This window comes from Antedon bifida, chromosome 10 (assembly GCF_963402885.1).
Source record: "Antedon bifida chromosome 10, ecAntBifi1.1, whole genome shotgun sequence".
Lineage (NCBI taxonomy): Eukaryota > Metazoa > Echinodermata > Crinoidea > Comatulida > Antedonidae > Antedon > Antedon bifida.
This window is the reverse complement of record NC_136235.1, coordinates 2,411,902-2,432,191: the sequence shown is the minus strand read 5'-3', so window position 1 is coordinate 2,432,191 and position 20,290 is coordinate 2,411,902. Positions and strand designations below refer to the sequence as shown.

At 31.7% G+C, this 20,290-nt stretch overlaps 2 protein-coding genes across 3 annotated transcripts; one reads left to right on the top strand and one right to left on the bottom strand.

Moving 5' to 3' along the window:
- The first annotated feature begins 44 nt into the window (after window positions 1-44).
- On the top strand, window positions 45-9,924 carry LOC144854827 (syntaxin-12-like). 2 transcript variants are annotated; one of them, XM_078712817.1, is made up of 11 exons: window positions 45-129; window positions 976-1,044; window positions 1,271-1,336; window positions 2,385-2,454; window positions 2,949-3,039; window positions 4,622-4,696; window positions 6,241-6,291; window positions 6,680-6,826; window positions 7,290-7,362; window positions 7,568-7,650; window positions 8,017-9,924. In XM_078712817.1, the coding sequence occupies exons 2-11, from the start codon at window positions 978-980 to the stop codon at window positions 8,107-8,109; spliced, it is 816 nt and encodes a 271-aa protein (XP_078568943.1). In that variant the 5' UTR covers window positions 45-129; window positions 976-977; the 3' UTR covers window positions 8,110-9,924. The 2 variants fall into 2 exon arrangements, with proteins under 2 accessions (XP_078568943.1, XP_078568944.1); XM_078712818.1 differs by having other exon boundaries at window positions 84-140.
- On the bottom strand, window positions 9,921-18,242 carry LOC144854810 (nucleolar protein 10-like). The gene is made up of 16 exons (XM_078712800.1): window positions 18,127-18,242; window positions 17,707-17,752; window positions 17,080-17,256; window positions 16,716-16,753; window positions 16,446-16,582; window positions 15,870-15,935; window positions 15,613-15,762; window positions 15,144-15,372; window positions 14,424-14,543; window positions 14,159-14,285; window positions 13,691-13,869; window positions 13,352-13,438; window positions 12,824-13,015; window positions 12,103-12,326; window positions 11,432-11,534; window positions 9,921-11,004 (listed from the first exon to the last, which is right to left on the bottom strand). Exons 1-16 carry the CDS (start codon window positions 18,190-18,192, stop codon window positions 10,885-10,887), a joined length of 2,061 nt encoding a protein of 686 aa, XP_078568926.1. The 5' UTR covers window positions 18,193-18,242; the 3' UTR covers window positions 9,921-10,884.
- Between the last annotated feature and the right edge of the window lie 2,048 nt (window positions 18,243-20,290).

Below are 20,290 nucleotides of genomic sequence, written 5' to 3'. Positions count from 1 at the left end.
CAGCAGAGAGAGGTCATTCAAGTGTCAGTCATGTGATGATTTATTTTTCACAAAAACACACACACACGTACACCAGCAGCAGCGGATTGGTTCTGTTTGTGAGACTGAGAGTAGCCTAGCATCTACCAGGTAGGGCCTAGGTACACTGAATTGATGATATAAAGTTTCGAACTAAACCGATAATTGTATAAGTTCTGTAGGTAAATATTAAGTAGGCTAGCTGTAAGCTACCACACGACCAGCCAACCTAGTGAGTAGGCCACGGCGTACTACTACTAGGCCTAGGCCTACCTATACGGGCGCCACCGCCACCACGACGGCTAGCCAAGAGGAGGCCTACTAGCCCAGGCCAGAGGTATCCTAGAGAGAGGCCTATTTACTTTATACAATCAAGTTTTTGTATATAGAATAGGCATCCGTCTATTAGTATTAGGTCTAGTTTCATTTTTTTCCCTGATGAAAATAAATAGCCTAATAGGCCCTGATTCTGCTTCCAGGTTCTCTCCGATCTCTTACGAGCATTGCATGCATTGTGGCCCGTTTAATTCCACATAATCAATTCATATTGCGCAGCAAGGTCTTATTAAACAAAAGATATAAACCTTCATGAATGATTTAAACAACTTTTCTTGCACAATATTATGTAAGGAAATTCTTCAAAATGTTGAAGTAACTTGCACAACTTCAAATCACGCAAATCTTTCAAATCTGGCCAAACACATACACCAGCCATGGAATATAAACATTTTTTTTACTGTCATGCATAAACACTTGCCTCAATCAGACTCCTACAAAGCAAAATAGTTGAATAAAAGAGAATTGTAATTTTATAGAATTATTCAAGTAAATAAATACAAAGAAAGGTAGTAAAACATTTACTAATTATATTTGGAAAAATTCATGCTTTAAGGATTTTCAGAGATTGTTTGACAGCGTAGACTGTGTAGGAGTAATATAAATGCTTCCTTTTTTCAGGAATGTCGAGGCAAGGGGATTTTGGGTATGGTGCTTTTGGGGGAAGTAGAAACCAGTTTAGTGATGATGGTATAGTACAGTTAACCTTTTTGAAATATGTACAGGATTTTGATGAATTATAATAATGAATTATATAATTATTTAATTATTATGATTGTAAATTTTTCTCTTGCCTTGAGTTGGTTTCATGTTTTAAAAAAAAGTACAATAGTACAGTAAATCAACAAAAAATAAGTTAGTCTTTTATATGTTTTTTGTTTTTGTAATGAAATTTTTACTTATTATAATTATTTAGGTGGAAGCGAATTTTCATCAATTGTAAAACAAGTCAGCGATGGGATTTTCAAAATTAATAATAGTGGTAAGTAGTTTTAAATAAAAACAATTTTAAAATATAAATAAATAATTTTTATTTTAAATATTATTTTTTCTGCTTTGCATGACATCATAGACCCAAGTCTCTAGTTATTTCGAGACTTATCAATGTTTGTCTGAAATACAAGCTCAAGTAGTATACATATGAAACGCCATATGTGCCAAGAAATTCAGGAAAATTCAGGGTCCGTTATTGGATGACAGTTGACTGTACCATACTTCTACATTTTTGCGCACAGATCGGTAATGACAGCATTCATAAAACCACTGGAGCACTGTAGTGGAATTTTACTACAACATATATTTCATGCATTAAATATATATAAAACATAAATTAGTGAAGAATATTTTCTTTTTTATTGGACACCATTCCATTTTTTATACAATTATTTATCTTACTATATAAAATCCTAAACTATATAATCGAAAACTGATTCTATTATATACAGATCTATATTATTATTATTAATATAGAAGACAAAGAATGCCACACACTGTTGGGCAATAATATTTATAGTGTAAATAATACATAGCAGACTGGTCTTTAATCTACCAGCATAGTTTAGCAAAATATGGTTTGCAACTGTACCAATGCAATATGTGCTGACAAATACTGTGTTATATTATCACTGGTATTTATCACTACACAGTGGTGAATCCAGGATTTTGAAATAGGGAGGGGGGTAAGCTAAAATGGGGAAATGAAGAGCTGAGCTTGATTTGATATCCTATCTTTTACATTACAATTTACGAAATTTTGGGGCGGGTGGCGTGTCGGCTACATAGAATTATTTAAGTTTTGAACAGGAATAAATATTTTGTTTAAACTTTAAAGTTAGTTTTGATATCATTTGATGGTTAAAATGATTTTTCATTACATTTCTTTTTGCCTCAAATACATAAAAATATAATATAATACATGAACAAGGAACAAGACAAAAATTACAAGCAGGCAGAAACAGGATGCTCAAAAAGCTAATTACTATCTAGTAGGTCTCCTATTGCACTCATTTTTAATTTCATCTTTTTTTCAGTATCACAACTTGAAAAATCAGTTCGTCAAATTGGAACTCCTGATGATTCTTTGGCAGTCAGAGATCGAATGTAAACATTTTTTTAAACTTTATATTATAATACTGACTTGTGTATGCCCACCATACACCCATTATTATTTTGAATATTTTATTTAAAGAACATCTTACATGTGGGAAAATCGCTAACATCATCTAAAGATGATTTTCCACTAGACGAATTTGTTCACGTGATTCGAAAGCGCCAGCTTATACGCTTCATGTTTCAATCTTCCAACTTCCTCTCTACACATGCATTATTATAAGCTGGCTCTTTCGATTCGTGCAAACAAATTCGCCTAGTGGAAAATCGGCTCTAGCCCACCTTTAATTAAGATGGGACCTTCAACATCTTGCATCAAAGTTATTAAACACAACACCTCCAATCCACCACCCCCTCCCCTCCTCCACCCAAGAAACTCTAACACATAATTAATTTAATTAAAGTACTTAAATTGCAATAATTATGCTTTTTAAAGAGAATACGTATGTAAACTGTCTATAATGAAAGTTGTTTATGTTTTACAGACAGAATACTCTTGTAGGGACAAAGACTGTTGTAACAAAAACAACTGTAAATCTTAGTAATCTTAAGAAAATAGCAACAGCAGCTTCAAGGGTAAGAACAATTAATGCACTACCAGATCTACCAACTCTCCCATTAAATGCAGGAATCTGCCGATATATTTTGTCAACTCCTGCCCTCTCAATAAAATACAATTTTGATAAACAAAAAGAACATCCCAATAATGTATACAAAATTTTCTACTACAACTACTAGGCTCTAAATAGAGCCTTTATTCCAATATTTTTGTTTGTTTAATAGCACCCTCTATGGTTTGATATATTTTTCAAAATGTTATAGCACCCTCTATAGTTTGGAAGTGCTTTCATACGTCCTCTCAATATTTAATTTTTCCAAGTTTGGAGGTCTGCACTACATAATTTAAATATTTCAAAACTTAAAGTATTTCAATTGATGAAAAAGAAAATAATAATGTTTGATACTTTTTTTTCTTTCAATTTACCATAAAAGGATGCGAAGGTATCATTTATAATACTTTTAAGTATTTTTTAAATGTGTTTATTGAGTGTTTCCTAAATTGAAACTAAAACTCTGTCTACACTACAAAAAAATGTGATGTTCCCAAACATGGTAGTGATATGCTCAAATATGGTAGTGATATGACATCATCATGTCCATATATGGGCACATCACATAAAGTTTGATAGTGGAGACAGAGCTATGCTGCATGTTAACAATTTCATATGCACAAAACAATATATCTCACTGGATTTACTTTCAATTGAGATGTCTTATTTTTGATTTAGTAAATTTAATTTAACCCTCCATTGTGTTTTATTTAATATATATATTTTGTTGTTTTTGACGCTAAAAACAAATAATGACTTTACCATTTCATTTAATGGTTCAAACATTATTAATTTTTATCTAATTTATATTTATCCATATATGAATTACTAATTACAGATAACAATGTCTCTGTATATGTAGTATTTAATTCAATTATTTTGTTGATTTTAATGTATTTTTCCTAGTGGTTGGTTTTAATTAATGTCAATTTACCATGTTTTAATAATTGAGTGAAATTTTCAGTAGGCAAACTTTGTTCTGTATACAGTATTTATTGCTTAGAAGCATTATAGATTTCTTACATATTTTTACAGTTTTTACACAAAGTTTTAAAAATGTACAATGATAAATAAAAAGTGCCATAATTACTTAATGTTGAAAATTAAGCATTGAAGCTTTAACTGTTACACACACTAAACTTTAACTTGGAGGAATTACATATTTTTGTTTTACTTTGCTAATTTCAGGTTGTAAAGCTTTGTCTACAATATCAAACTAGTTTGACAAAAAAAGTATGATTTGCCCAAATATGGTAGTAATATGCCCAAATATAGTAGTAATATGCCCAAATATAGTAATGATATGCCCAAATATAGTAGTGATATGACATCATCATGTCCATATATGGGCACATCACATTTTTTGTCTCATAAAGTTTGATAGTGTAGACAGAGCTTTATAGTATGGGCTTCATTCATATTATTATTATTATTATATTATTACCGGTATTATTATTTTATACTTTTTATTAACTCATCAATACAATCATCCAAGCCACTATGCCTCATTTTCAGTTGTTACAACAAGCTTTTATCGTTTCTTTCAGCCTCAACGATTACAATGTGACAGACTTGCAAATGATTTTTCCGAAACAGTTAAACGATATGGAGAAGTTCAAAAGGTTAGTACAGTAAATAGTGAATGTAAATAAATATATTCAAACAAAAAAGTAAACAAATTCTCAAAAAGAGAAAATTATTTTTGCTTAAAAATGTAGATATCAAAATATAAAAAATAACATTTATATTATCAATCAAATTATATTTTAAAAAATAAATATAATATGTGAACAGCACTGAATCTTAAAAATAAAATATGAATGTGTGATCTATTATAGATAAAATTATCTTAAATAAATAAAAAAAACTGACTAACATGCCTTAATTTGGCATATGTAGTCAGTACATTGAGAACACTTACAAATTTAATTCTCAGGTGGGACTCGAACCTACATCCTCGAGAACACTAGCCTGGTGTTCATACCACCGAGCTTGCGCTTTTAATTTGATCCCAATGCAGCCGTTTTCTACCAATGCATGATACAATGACATTTCTGCCGTGACAATTAATGAACAAAAAATAATTATACACTGGATATTAAAAACTGATTGTTAAATATGGAATTATAAGCAAGGTTATCTTTGTTTTATGATTATGGTATGACTCATTTAAAATAAATTTTCATATAAATATTCACACTTTTTTTTATTATTGTAATAATAGAGGAATTTAAAATGTGTAGTAAAAAGCTTTATTTGAAATTTAAAATGCACATAAATTTGAATACAAAAATGATCTTGAGAATGGAATATTGTTGGTGAATAGATGGAAAAGCAAGATTAAAATTGTTAGGTTTAATTGGTTCAATAAATGAAAAAGAAATTCTTAATATGATATCATAATACTATGATATGAAATTATGATATAAAATTTGAATAACCATGATAAAACTAATAGGTAAAATGGAGAACATGGTTATGATATTTATTCAACATTATAAAGCTCTGTCTACACTATCAAACTAGTTTGACAACAAAAAGTGGGATCTGCCCAAATATGGTAGTGATATGCCCAAATATGGTAGTGATATGACATCATCATGTCCATATATGGGCACATCACATTCTTTTGTCACATAAAATTTGATAGTGGAAACAGAGCTTTACACAACCAAATGTGTCCTTGCCATTTGATTGGCTGATTCCGCGTGTCATGCATTATTTTCTCCCATACAACAAAGAAGGTACTATTGTATGCTCAGTTTTTTGTAAGCAATTTGAGAATTTTGTTTGACGTGGTCGGCTGGTGAATAATGAGTGATCCAAATCCAACTTGTAGCGTGTGCCGTCTGTAACTGCTCATCAGCCAAAACTAGGCCGCATCCTTTTATCAGGCCTAGCCTTTGACATATGATTCAAGATGTAAACAGTGGGTAAATTTACTTTAGACAGTAGGTGTGTTATAAAACAAATAATGAATGTTTTGTTTTCATTCAATTGAGAAAATTAGTATTTTTTTAATATTCCTAATGAACCGACAATGTTTTAACAAATATTTTGCCCATTCCGCTCAAAAATATTCATTATTTGTGTAACTATGATACGATTGTAGGTGTTTAATTAATTATTAGTTATATAATTCATGTTTGTTTTTTTTTCTCTTCAGAAAATCATGGCCAAAATGAGGTCCTGTCCAACACTTCCTAAACCTAACATTGTAAGTCATAGAAATACTTCTTTTTTTTTCATTTAATTATTCACTATCCTTCTTAAAGCTTGAAATCCTGACAAACATTTATTAATTGATGATGATATAGTTTAAAAAAATATACACAAATTAAACTAAATGGTTGTTCTATAAAATATTTATAATTTATGCCTTAATTAATAAGCTCCAGTAACACTGTTGATTTTTTTGTACATATTTGTCAACTAACTATTAAAATAATATTGCTAATTTAAACTCTGACCTGTTCTCGGCAGGAATAAAATGGTGCCACTACCAAAAGCTCCATAGATTTAAGTATAACATTTTGGGGCATATAAAATGATAGGTTATATTAAATATGGTATTTTTATTATATATTTTTGGTATATTTATTTAGCCTGAGGAATATTCAGATGAGAATTCATCATTAATGGTCGATAACCGACGACAGGAACAACATGCACAGCTTCAACAACAAGAAGCAATCATAGATTTTGACAACGCAATAATTGAAGAAAGAGAAGAACGTATCCGCCAAATTGAGGTATGTAGCTGAGCATTTAAATTTAGGCCAATTAAATTTATATTTATATGAACTAGGTGTGAATATTCATGGTGGAAAAGTCTTCTCTAAAACTATAAATCAGAGGCCTAGTATTCAAAAAGAACACCGAAAATGATCAAAATGCATCCAAAACCCAGTAAATTGGATTAAACTTTGACCCTAATTCACAAGACCTATGGTAGTGTACAAATATTTTTCGACTGAGCGCATCAAAACATATTTATCTGCTACATAAAATCTAAAGCTCTGTCTAACTAGTTTGACAAAAACAGTGTGATATGCCCACATACAGTATGGTAGTGATATGACATCATCATGTCCATATATAGGCACATCACATTTTTTTTGACACATAAAGTTTGATAGTGTAAACAGAGCTTAGGACTTTTAAACACTTTTTAACCTTGGAAATAATCATTACATTTTTTAATTTGTTTTCCAGGGTGCAATGCTAGATGTGAATGAAATTTTCCGAGATTTAAGTGCTATTGTGTCCGAACAAGGAGAAATGATTGGTACGTACCTTTTGTAAATTTACATAAATAAATTAGGATTTATTTTAGGAATATATATATTATGTTATTCACACACAGGCCTATACACATACTTGCTAAGAATTGCACAGAGTGGTGCGACAGTGTGATATGCGTGATGTCTAAACATAACTAAGGTTCAATTAAAAGAAAAGATTTTTATAGTATTATTTTGTTTTCTACCTAGACTCCATAGAAGCAAATGTTGACCGTGCTGATACCAATGTAGAGTCTGGAAATGAACAACTAATCACTGCTAGTAAATACCAGGTATGTATAGAGTAGTTTCTTTTCATCCCTATAGGAACATACTGTAGGGCCACTGCTGTTGTTTCTGTAACAAAGTTACTCAACTGGTAAGGTGGTTTGCCCAACTCAGTGGTAAACGACAAGGGCTGAAATGCATGAGAACACTGAGGTAACCCACTACTCTTTCCAAAAGATGCACTGGGTTCCAGCCAGTTGTGTACATTAGACCTTCATTTCTTAAACGGGCTAAAGGTATAACCAGGTCAAGGTCATACAATGTCACACAGGGTCAAAAGGTCAATTTAGAATGAATGATTCTGTATTACTGTATATTGTTTCCAGCACACCATACTGTTTAATTCAAATCTCTTCTCTTTTTTTTTACAGAAAAAAGCCAGGAAGAAAATGTGTTGTATATTCATTATCTTAATCGTGGTTGCTGGTATCTTGGCGTTGATACTTTATTTAACTTTAAAATAATATTATTTGAATGTTATTTGAAGATCAAGTCCAGGTGTAAAATTGTTACTATTTAGTACAATTACGACCACATTCCTCCAATTTGTACACATTTATAAATTGAAATCTCTTAAACACTAGTTTAATTATTTAATATTATTCCGGTGTGACTGTGTTAATGATGGCCACTCTTACCAATGCCAAATATGTTTATTTTTATGAAAATTTCTCAAATTCGTATACAGTTCTAGACAAAATTATAAACATATAAATTTTATCAATACAAATCTATTGTTACGATCCATGTTCTGCTTCACTGCACATCGGATAAAAACTGTTGTGTTGTTATTAATGTGGTTAAGATTACTATATTTTATATTAACAATATTAAACCTGGAATTTCTCTTTAGTGAGAAGCTGTTAATAATAATTAATATACGAACTAAGTCAATAGGTGTATTATATATGCTTGCGGGGTTATGCAAACATGATTTGAAGAGGGCGCTTTATTACGTTTCATCACTTAGGGAGATATATTTAAGATTTTATGTTTTGTAATTTTGTATCGAGATAAATTTATTATATTAAGCAAAGTGGGATACTTTTATTAAGGATTTAGTATTAGGAAAAATAATGAATAAAAATCATTTAAATATTGATTTTTTTGTTGGTTCTTGAAGGAATCTCACATCAGGCATAATAATGATACTGTGATTGATAAAATAAATGAATTTTAAAGCACAAAACAAATTTTACATTGAAAAAAATAAAATTGCTCTGAATAGATTTAACGTCCGATTGTTTTGTTTCTCACTACAAACTATGTAGCTTTCATTTTTTCAGAGTAAAGAGATATTTTAAATATGTATCGTAGATAATTGTAATAAACCATATGTGGCAATGAAAATTGTAAAACAAATAATTGAATATTTGTGAATTTTCAGTATATGATGTACTATTCCAATTTTGATGTATTTTAACTGTACTCTAGTTGCTAACTCCCTGTTTAAATGCATTTGAATTGATTTTCCTTGGACTAATGAGGCATACAGTACAACCTGGTCAAAAGCATGGTTATTGTATATTGTCAGTATACAGTACATTAGTCTAATGTACACATTTTCAAAGTATTCATCATATTTTGGCAGTGATTGCACCCCATAGATGATCAGTATGAAACATAATATGAGGAAAAAATTGTTGTGGAAATAGAAGAAAACAAGAAAGCATCTACTGCATTGTTAATATCTACCACTCATTTTTTTTAACTGTATCAGTATGGTTTAAATTATTTAAATAATGATTTCAAACTTTACCTCAATTTTTACATTGGTCATGTGATCTTTGATGAATAACATAAACCTTGCAATAAGTGTTTTTTTGTTCAAAATGTGTTTATATAATGTGAAAACAATTAGACTGAAACAAATATTTATAAAATATTTTTCTGTTGCAAATTCAATCAGTATAATTTTATAGTATAAGAAAGTGTTTATGTGTAAATTGTGTAAAAATGTGTAATGGACAAAACTACAGTATACTACCTTAAGGCCAATTTACACAGATGAGCGGTAAAGGTAATAAAAATATAGAATCTATGTTATTCCTTATGACCATTTACACAAAGGGTGGAGCTGACAGGCAGTTTCCTCTGAGGATAGATAGAGATTCTACGTGGCTCAAGGTAGTACGTGGTTACCGCTTACCATTACGGCTCGTCTGTGTAAATTTTCCTTAACACTTTCCCCAATGTTTTAAATATATTTAATTGTATGCCTTACAATACTTTTATAATTTTAATTCTTCAAGGAATAAAATAAAGCCAACAATCATCAATTTTGTTTTTTTATTCATTAAAATAGTTCATTGTATGTTCTGACAGTACAGTATTAGGCCTAGCTACAGCTTGGACTGTACAAGATTTTCGGATTAATAAAAAAAAAACATTCGTTTTTGGTGCAATATTCTGTACTACCACGTTTATTTTTTTTTTTACAAAAGAACAGATTCGTTTGTTGAAATGGAAGAAATTAATGCATGACATGTGAAATGAAATTAACCAATCAAATGGCAATACTCTTTAGTTTCATGTACTAATGGTCCATGTTGACAGCAGCATCACAAATTAAATGAACTCTTTGTACATATTACATAATATTAGTATACAACTGTATATAAAATTATTAGAATAAAATTCATCAATTATTGTTAAAATAATAAAACACTGTATTAAAATTATTCCTGGAATATTTGAGGGAACCATCCTAGCCTACAAATCCCAGTTTGTGAATTCTTTGCATAAAAAGCACCTATAACCTGGTAAGATTAGTTTTCACTTAATAAACAGCACAAAGTATGTGTCCAGTTATATTCCAGTTCACTGCATAAAGCTCTGTCCACACTATCAAACTTGATTTGACAAAAAAACGTGATCATATATGGACATGATGTCATATCACTACCATATTTTGGCATATTACTACCATATTTGGGCAAATCACATTTTTTGTCACATAAAGTTTGATAGTGTGGACAGAGCTTAAGGCATGCTTACACAGAGCAGCGTCCAAGCCATTTACAATCTGATATTCCTATGGTTAGAACTAAACCTGATCACTTTTTATACACATCTTGCTTTTATTAACATGTCTTCTCATCACTGTGAAGTCAACATTGTGCACAGCCTAGACTGAATCGCATTCATACATACGTAAGTATGGCTGTATGGCCCTCAGCAGGTTTACCCACTCATCTATGGCCACATTTATTCTGATGCCCATCACCATCTTTGGAAATTCATCCTGTTCCGCTTCGCTTGCCTCCTCTTTTTTTCACGAGTCCGCTCGCTGACCGCCTTATTTTCCTCCTTTCAGCATGATGGGCTTCCGAATCCAGTCTATGTTGTTTATTTACCTTCTGAAAAAGTGAAAATAGAAAAATAGTGAATTTTCTGTCTACCATATCATATTTGAGATATTACCAGCTCACTTCAGAGCAAAGGCCTTCCCAAGCTGAACTCATTGCAGCTCTCAAAATCTCATGGTCTTCCTCAGTGTTGTGTGACTTTTCTTAAGCTCTGTCTACACTATCAAACTTTATGTGATGTGCCCATATATGGTCACGATGATGTCATATCACTACCATATTTGGGTAGATCACTTCGATATTTGGGCACATCACACTTTTTTTGTCAAACTAGTTTGATAGTGTAGACAGAGCTATAGAGTTTCTTGCGTGATGAGTTTGTCCCTCTGTTTATTCTGGTGCTCAGCTCATCTTCACAAATCTCACTCTCTCTCTCATAATTCTATTTATATGATCCATTTTCATTCATATATTTTACCTTTTTTAAATGAAAGGTGACCTGCTTAGTGCCTAGAGCATTGCCTGTTGAAACGACCACACCTTGTCGTTTTTCTTCTTCTATTCTCTCAGCAAGACTTGTTCTGTAGTTGACAAAATTGTACACAATTAATTTCATCAATTTTAACCATTATACCTGTCAATCTATGGTATGTAAAATAAAATGTGAACACTCTATTTACCTTTGTATATTATTCTATAGGCTAAAATAAATTTACCAACTTAAATGTTACATAATATAAAGTTTATATATATCTCTGATCCACTTTTAAAATCAGTTATGTGATGTTAAAACTGATATCGCACACATAAAGCTCTGTCTACAATATCAAACTTTATGTGACAAAAAAATGTGCTCATATATGGACATGATGATGTCATATCACTACCATGTTAGGGCATGTCACTACCATATTTGGGCACATCACACTTGTCACTAGTTTGTAGACTGAGCTTAAAAGTAAATAATATCAACATCTAATACAAACAACTTCATAATCTGACACTCATTACCATGTTTTCATTTAAATAATGTACACAATATTATACTGTTAAAATATATGCCATTGTTGAACAAATAAATGTTTTTTGAACTTGAACTTGAACGTAGAAGGAGAGGTTAACAACTTTTAAAATATCAATTTTACTTACTTTGCCTTTAGTTTTCTCTGTCTGTCCACGCCTTTTGCTTGGAATTCTTCTCCTTGTTTGATTTCATAAAATGTTGGTTCTGATTTTTCTTTGGCCGCCATTTTTCTTTCCATCTGAATTAATTTATGTTGTTTTCTGACCTCTTGTTGCCAACTGCGATCGTCGTCATCAGAACTTGAATCTTCGTAATCATCCTCCTCGTCACTGGGACGACCTTCTTGTTCCTGAAAGAAAAAACGTTTTATCTAAATTAGAATAAAAGTTTGGAATAAACAGGTTATAACAATATATATATATTGATGCAGGTTTTTCAAATTCTATCTTATCGAGTGAGTGTAGAATCTGTTTTGGCTTTAGCCTATCCTCCCTCCTGGTTATTTTTCATTGGTGATTAAATATTATTATTAATAATCAATACGTCTCACAATAAGATTTCCATCATGTTTTTTTATGAACGCGTGTTGTGTATGTAATTTTAAGTCAAAACACACTCAAATTGCCTTTTTATTGACAAGATCAATTTGAAATTATTTTTAGCAAACTTGTAAGGCAATACTTTTTGACACAGCATATCTTAAGCTCTGTCTACACTATTAAACTAAAAAAATGTGTAATGTGCCCAAATATGGTAGTGATATGTCCATATATGGGCACATAACATTTTTTTGTCACATAAAATTTGATAGTGTAGACAGAGCCTCATGATGTACTCCTAACATACCTGTGATTGTACTTCTTGAAATTGTTGTTCCAATTCCATTTTGCGAGCTTTCTTTATTCGTTGTTTATCTTGATGAGCCAGCAGCGGATTGAGAAGCCTGAATTCTTCGCTTTCTTTGTCAACTTGGAAGTTTGAATCTTTGAACATTGCGGAGAAACGATCGTCTGTTAGAAGGTTCTTCTGTGCGTCAACCTGCAAATGTAAAAAAAACATTTAATTGTAAATTTTACTTTTTTTTTCTTATTAAGGTGGCCAAACTATGTTCGAATTTTGCTCTATTTTGGTCATTCTTTCCATTTAAATTATATTTTATTATATATATATATATATTATAAAAAGAGAGATGGAAAAATAAAACTGAACAACAAATACTACAAATGATCAACCAAGACTTATTGATCGAAGGTTAATCTAAACCTATTCTTTCTTCAAATTGTTCTAACCATGAGCCATCATATTCAACACAGGTAAAACTTGCTATTAATATTATACACACATTACATTCTTAGAAACAAATAAAATACCTACCTTTGCCTTGGCTTTCTTATTATTTGGAATAATTTCTTCTTGTTCTAAAATCTTTGCTGCAAGGTCACGATTCACTTTCGGTAATTTCTGAAAATTAATGAAAATAAATCATAAAAAATTAAAAAACAAAACATTATTATTAAATTATATTAAATTAAAAAATATAACAGATTATACATTTCAACATTCAGATTAAATTCATACAGAGCTCTCCTCAGATTAGCAATTATACTATTAAATTTAGACAACTCAGAGCTCCTCTCTCGCAATGTTTATATATAGTTTTTCATTTTATGATTATTACCAAAAAATCTAGAAACTAAAAAAAACTAAACTCACATTTATTCTCACTCTGTTCTTGCGTGCCTCATCGATCTTTGCACGTATCTTGTTACGTCTATATTCCTCGTAAGCGAACGGATCAGCTATTGCACGTGCCTTGTGGTATAATCGAATATCCATAAAGTAACCGTGCATGTATGCACGTAAAAGGTTAGAACCAATGAGATGTGACAAGCCTACAACAAAGAAACAGTTATACATCTTTACATATGATGTTATCTGCTATATAAACACAATACATGCTTCATTAAAAGCAGTAATAGAGGGAAATGGCAAACAGATATGGGTAAAAAATCATAACAAAACATTGAGGGCACTATTGTCTTGCTAAATTCCCAGCATATTATAAGTTTAATTCATCAAAAAAATGTTGTTAAATATTTCAAAATTTACCCCACTTTATGACAGATTGAATTTTAGGAGTGAGGGAAACAATATTTCCCCTTTAAAATGACACCATCTTACCTAAACTCTCAAGGTCATTGCGGGTCACAAACTTGTAATCATCATAAACTGTGTTCATTGTGGTTTCTTCAAGTTCTTCCGTTAGGTTATCGAGGAAGGAACACCATCGAGGGGCTGGGCCAAGAGACTAAAGTAAGCAAAAACAAACAAAATTTGAATGCTAAAAAAACCAAATTGAAAAAAAAACAATTGGCAGGACTTTTATCAAGAAAATCATTGGTTTTGAGAATTGGTATTAATAATAGTAATTAGAAATAATTCTTACTGGTACAAAGTATGTAAGCATGGTTGGGGCCTCATTGGCCATCAAAACTAATCCAGAGTTAGGGACCAAACACATGTCATTAATGTCATTCTCTGTTTCTATAGATGTGAATGGTTTACCCTGCAACAAAACAAACAATATAGAGTTATTTATAAGTAGTAGTTTATTGTAGAAAGTGTGTTCAGTATGGTATTGGAGCATCAATGCAACATGTTTGTAAAGGTGAAAGAGCAGCATTGTGTGGTTTTTTATAGAATTTGCAATAATACTATTATTCATTCTGAAGCTCTGCCTACCTTATGTGACAAAAAAAAATTGACGTGCCCATTTATAGACATGATGATGTTGTATCAAGATTCAATAAATTTGATTGCTCCACTTTCAAATGGAAATTTGTTTTGCTTGGCATAATTAAGACAATAAAACAACAAAGAAAATACACTATATCACTAACTTATTTAGGAATATATCATTACCATATTTGGGCACATCACACTTTTTCATCATGTTTGTTTTCCTTAGGTGTTTTGTTTTGTCAATTAATACATTCTGAAAATGTCTTCTTTCCTTAGCAAGGTACGATAATTTTTAAAATTCTAAAACATGATTGTAAATGTCTGCCTGGTTTTAAATTAATAAATTAATCAAACAAATTTAAGAAATTGAACTTGAAATTATGAATTGCATTCAAATAATATATTTATCTCCAAAGACCATTACCGTGTTACGATTCCACATTTTGACGACCTTCTTATCAGCTGATAGCACCAACTCCATTGAGTCTTGGAATGTTATGGATTTGATTGGTAGCCCATATTGATGGTCCTTGATGTACAGTGGTTTAGTTGCCCTTATGTCATACATTAATACTTGCCCAGTGCTTGTACCCACTGCCATGTGCAAACCATCTTGAAACTTGAGACATGTAACTGAGGGTATCCGATGAACACTAGAAAATTAAAATGAGTATTGACCAGACATAGCATTGATCATTAAAGTAATCTGTAATCAAAACTTAAGCTCTGTCCACACTGTTAAACTTTATGTGACAAATGTGATGTGCCCACATACAGTATGGACATAATGATGTCACATCACTACCATATTTGGGCACATCACACTTTTTTTGTCAAACTAGTTTGATAGTGTAGACAGACCTTATAAATAAAATCTAAATTGAAACACCTACTCAGAATCAGATTCTGTAACACTGCTGAGGGCGCAGTCAAGAATACCAACACGACCTCTGACCCTAGGATCCCAGCATTCAACTCGTCCTTCAGCTGTACCAACTGCCAATAGATGGTGGGCTGGATTGACTTCACAAGCGTTTATCCCACTAAAATAAAATACAAGTTTTTTAATAGTGCTGGTAGGCCTTATTTTATTTGGTGTCGCTTAATGTGCAATTTATAATGACATATTCATATAGACATTGTAACTCACCTCGCTTCTGTGACCCAGGAACTTAAAAAACGGCCTTGCTCTAGGTTGATTCTGAAAATTTCTGAGCTAATCAGATAAATAAAAGAATATATATATTATATAATTATTATAAAGCATAACACATGTATATAAGATATTGCGATATGATTCCATATTTCAACATATTCAAATTCTTATTGATCCCGCATAAGGCCATTTAAAAAAGGACTGAAATAATAAATTTTTAAAAATACATAGTAATAATCCATTTAAAATACTAAAATTAAATAAAATTTAAATGTAACATCTTAAATCTACAATATCCTTATTCATCATATTTTCATTCATAATACTATACATATATTATGCTATGATCACATTTCTAAAGCTCTGTCTACACTATCAAACTTTAATATGTGACAAAAAAATGTGATGTGCCCATATATGGATATTATGATGTCATATCACTACCATATTTGGGCATATCACTACCATATTTGGGCACATCACACTATTTTGTCGGAATACATACATCTGATTAGATGAGAACATCTTATTAAAAATATTCAATGAATATTCATAAAATCTTAATGTTACCTCGCTCCAACAAGAAACAAATCACAAGACGGTTTGTGGTACACCATATCTCGTCCAAACTTTGGTATACGTAGTTGATGATATTTGCCATAACGTGCATGAAATTCTACGCAACGATTGCACTGTAGAAAAACCATCTAGTTGAAGAGAAATATTAACCAATTGGATAGGATTAACAAAAATCACAATATTATATTAAATAATCAAAAATCAATCTGGAACTAAATAAACTTGATTAAGATTTTTTTAGATTTAATAAAATATCTTTACCTTTGAGTAATCTTCAGAAAAAGTAACAAACTTGATCACTATATATTAAAAATAATAATAAATCAAATAATGTAGCAAACAAAATGATCTTTTCTAAAAATCATCAGTAAAAACAAAAAAGACTGGCAACAAATGCAAATAGGTATGACACTCCAGTTAAGCTCTGTCTACACTATCAAACTTTATGTGACAAAAAAATGTGATGTGCCCATATATAGACATGATGATGTCATATCACTACCATATTTGAGCAAATCACTACCATATTTGGGCATAAATATTTTTTATATCAAACTAGCTTGATAGTGTAGACAGAGATTTAGAACATAAAATATACAAAAATAAATTTAGAATTAGACTCTACCTTCTGCATCCATACAACGTTCAAATTTCATGGACAGTTGTGACATGTCGTAGCACCGCACACGTGGCTTATACGTTCCAGTTACAAGTACGTACTGGCCATCCGGCGTCATCTGTATACCTGTACTTACGGTAGGCATCGTAAAGTCCTGTATTAACTCAATGCGTTTTCTAATATCTAAAAATAAAATTTAATGATTAATAAAACCATTTGAATGTTCTTGTTGTGTCAATTTAAAACAATGTTAAAGAAATTCATGAATCATATCTTTAAAGCATTATTCCCACTTTGATGCAATGCAATGATCTAGATACAAAGCAAGTGAGTTGACCAATCACAAATGACAGTTTGGAAATTACACCATGTCGTGTCAAATTACTTATTTCGTACTTACGTCCTTGTGTTGCATCAAAGTGGAAAGCAAGCTTTAGGCCATATTTCATTCACATGAAAGAATTGATCGATAACCATTTTTTGTGGACAATTTTTAGTGTGTAATGGTATAGATACACAGCTTATATTATTACTATAAAAATACCACTCTTTAGATTTTGTTTTATTGTGACACAGGGGTATACATTTAATTTGAAATACTTCTTAGTTAGGGAACTTGGTGCATTTACTCACCTCCATCAGACTTCAGGAGAGCCCTTTTCTTTCTATCTGAAAGCCACTAAAAACAAATCCAAAATTACATACAATTTATAGGCCTCTCTAGACTCTAGTCTCTAGTGAGTCTAGTCATATTTATGTGTCACTTGCTTGTGACTTGGCAGTCTGAAATAATTATTTTATTTACATTATACATACATTATAGGCCTACATGATTTAGTTCCAAACTCCTTCAACAACAAAAAAAGCTGGCCCAAACCTGGGCCGAATCGTCCAGGATTCCGCTGTATGTAGTAACTAGCTAACTAGCGTACTACCACTGCCAGTACTTACTCTAGTCTAGTGTAGTAGCGGGCCTGGCCCTCAGTACTAGGCCTAGACTAGTCGATTTCTTTTGTATTAGTATTTCATTAAAATATACAGGCTTTTACATACCTCTGGTAAAGATTTACCAACACTTAGATTGTAAATTTTAACATCATTTGCATTTGAAACCTGCATTTTCAACCAAAAACACGACCGAACATGTGTGTCTTGTTTCTTGAGGTATATTCAGAGCGTCATTTCGACGATCGAGCATTCTCTACTTCTACGGAGCGCCATTTATGCCTTTATTTACTTCCGAAATAGAAATAGTACTACGGTAACTGGTTCAGTGGACCAAATTTAGCACCAGTGGAGCACAGTGATATAAAATAGAAATAAGTCACTAATTTTAATATCTTTTCGTATGTTAAAACACTGTGCTCAAGTGGACCCAATTTGGAGCCAGTGGAGCACAGTGATATATAAATAGAAACAAGTCATTGAATGTTAATATCTTTTCGTATGCTAATACACTGTGCTCAAGTGGACCCCACTTGGAGCCAGTGGAGCACAGTGATATAAAATAGAAATAAGTCACTGAAATTTAATATCTTTTCGTATTAAGCATATTTGAATACCTACCAGTATGGTACCATACATGTTCGACAATACAGTGTCACATATCTCTATTAAAAAAAAAAAACAATATTAAAAAAAAAAAAAAATATCTGTCGAGGTTCGAACCTCAGCCGATAGCACTCAAAACTGAGCATTACCCGTTACGCCACCAAGTACATGACTGAAAAGCTGATAATAGTCTATTTATACGTGTATTACGTAATTGATCATTACGTCATAAATATCCTATTAAACTTGCTAAAACCAAAATGATCAGTTAGCTCAGTCGTCTGAGCGTCGTGTTAACAACACGTATGTCGTGGGTTCGATTCCCACGCTGGTCGGTGGAATAGAGTTAAAGGCATGCGGCCACTGTGTTTGGGGTTCACAGATCATACGTCCCCCTTTCCACCACACATCATGAGGCGACAACATCAATGCATCTGGTGATGTGGTGGAAACGACCCCAAAAGGCTGTGGCAGGGCCTTAGTGCTGAGGCAGGGAGAGCACATTTACCATCTTTTTTTTTTTTGGCTCTCGCAAACTGCTTTGGTGGTTTAAATTTTATGTTTAGCGCCCTCAATTTATTTTAATATTAAAAAAAGGGAACTAATTCTCTTCGTTACGTGTTTAGACGAGAATTAATTTTATCTCATCGTAGTTTGGTATGCCGTGCGTTTGTTATGCAAATGAGTGTGCACATGTGCTGTGGGAAAGACGGTATTGTTAGTCATTCGCGATCAACACACAACACTGTTCAATTTTAATTTTGTTAATCTTTTACATTAGAATTGTAATTCTACCGTTACACATTATAGTGTAGGCCTACTTTTAAATATCCGTTTCATGCAAGATATTGTATTGTAGGCCTACTAATATGTTGTGAATAAAAGTTTATGGTAGAATAAATAAATAAATATGTTTTAAGCAAATCTTCGAAATTGAAGCATAATTATGAAGTCGAGTTTTTTAAAACCCAACCTAAAATTCGCATCTGGATAGTTGAAATTTAACATTATAATTATCAAAGATGATATGATAATTCTAATTGTTTTCTAAATTATAGAAATATTAAAATTAGTAAGTAGGTTTCTGTGTGCTAGCTCTGTTTGTATTTCATAATTTTGTTTTGTTGAATTACCGTCACGGCCGCGTGCATTGCATGTCTCACACTTGGGAAACAATCACCATTGTATGGCTGGTTCTGAAAACTTGTATATTTCGTTTCATAATTTCCGGGGACTAAGCTTTCATTCTTAGCTCTGCCCCAACCACGGTGAGCTTAACTGGAGACTTAATATTTAATTTCATATTTCAATAAATATTTTTTCAGCCCCAATCATGGTGGGGAAGTGAAGACTCTTATATATCATGTTTCAAAATACTATAGGTGTCATTTCTGGGGACCTTGTACCTATTTTAAACAGTTTGGTAAGCCCTGCGTTGTTATGCAAATGAGTTTGTGCAGGTGTAATGGGAAAGATAGTATTGTTAGTCCTACGCGGTGAACACGCCACAAAATAAAATTTAAATATTAAATTTTGATTTTGTTAAACTTTATTAGAAATTCAAATCATGTAAAGATACAATTTTCCGGGCGGGAATCTAGAAACTCCCCTCCTTTAGTTTAGTGATATAAAATAGAAATAAGTCACTGAATTTTAATATCTTTTC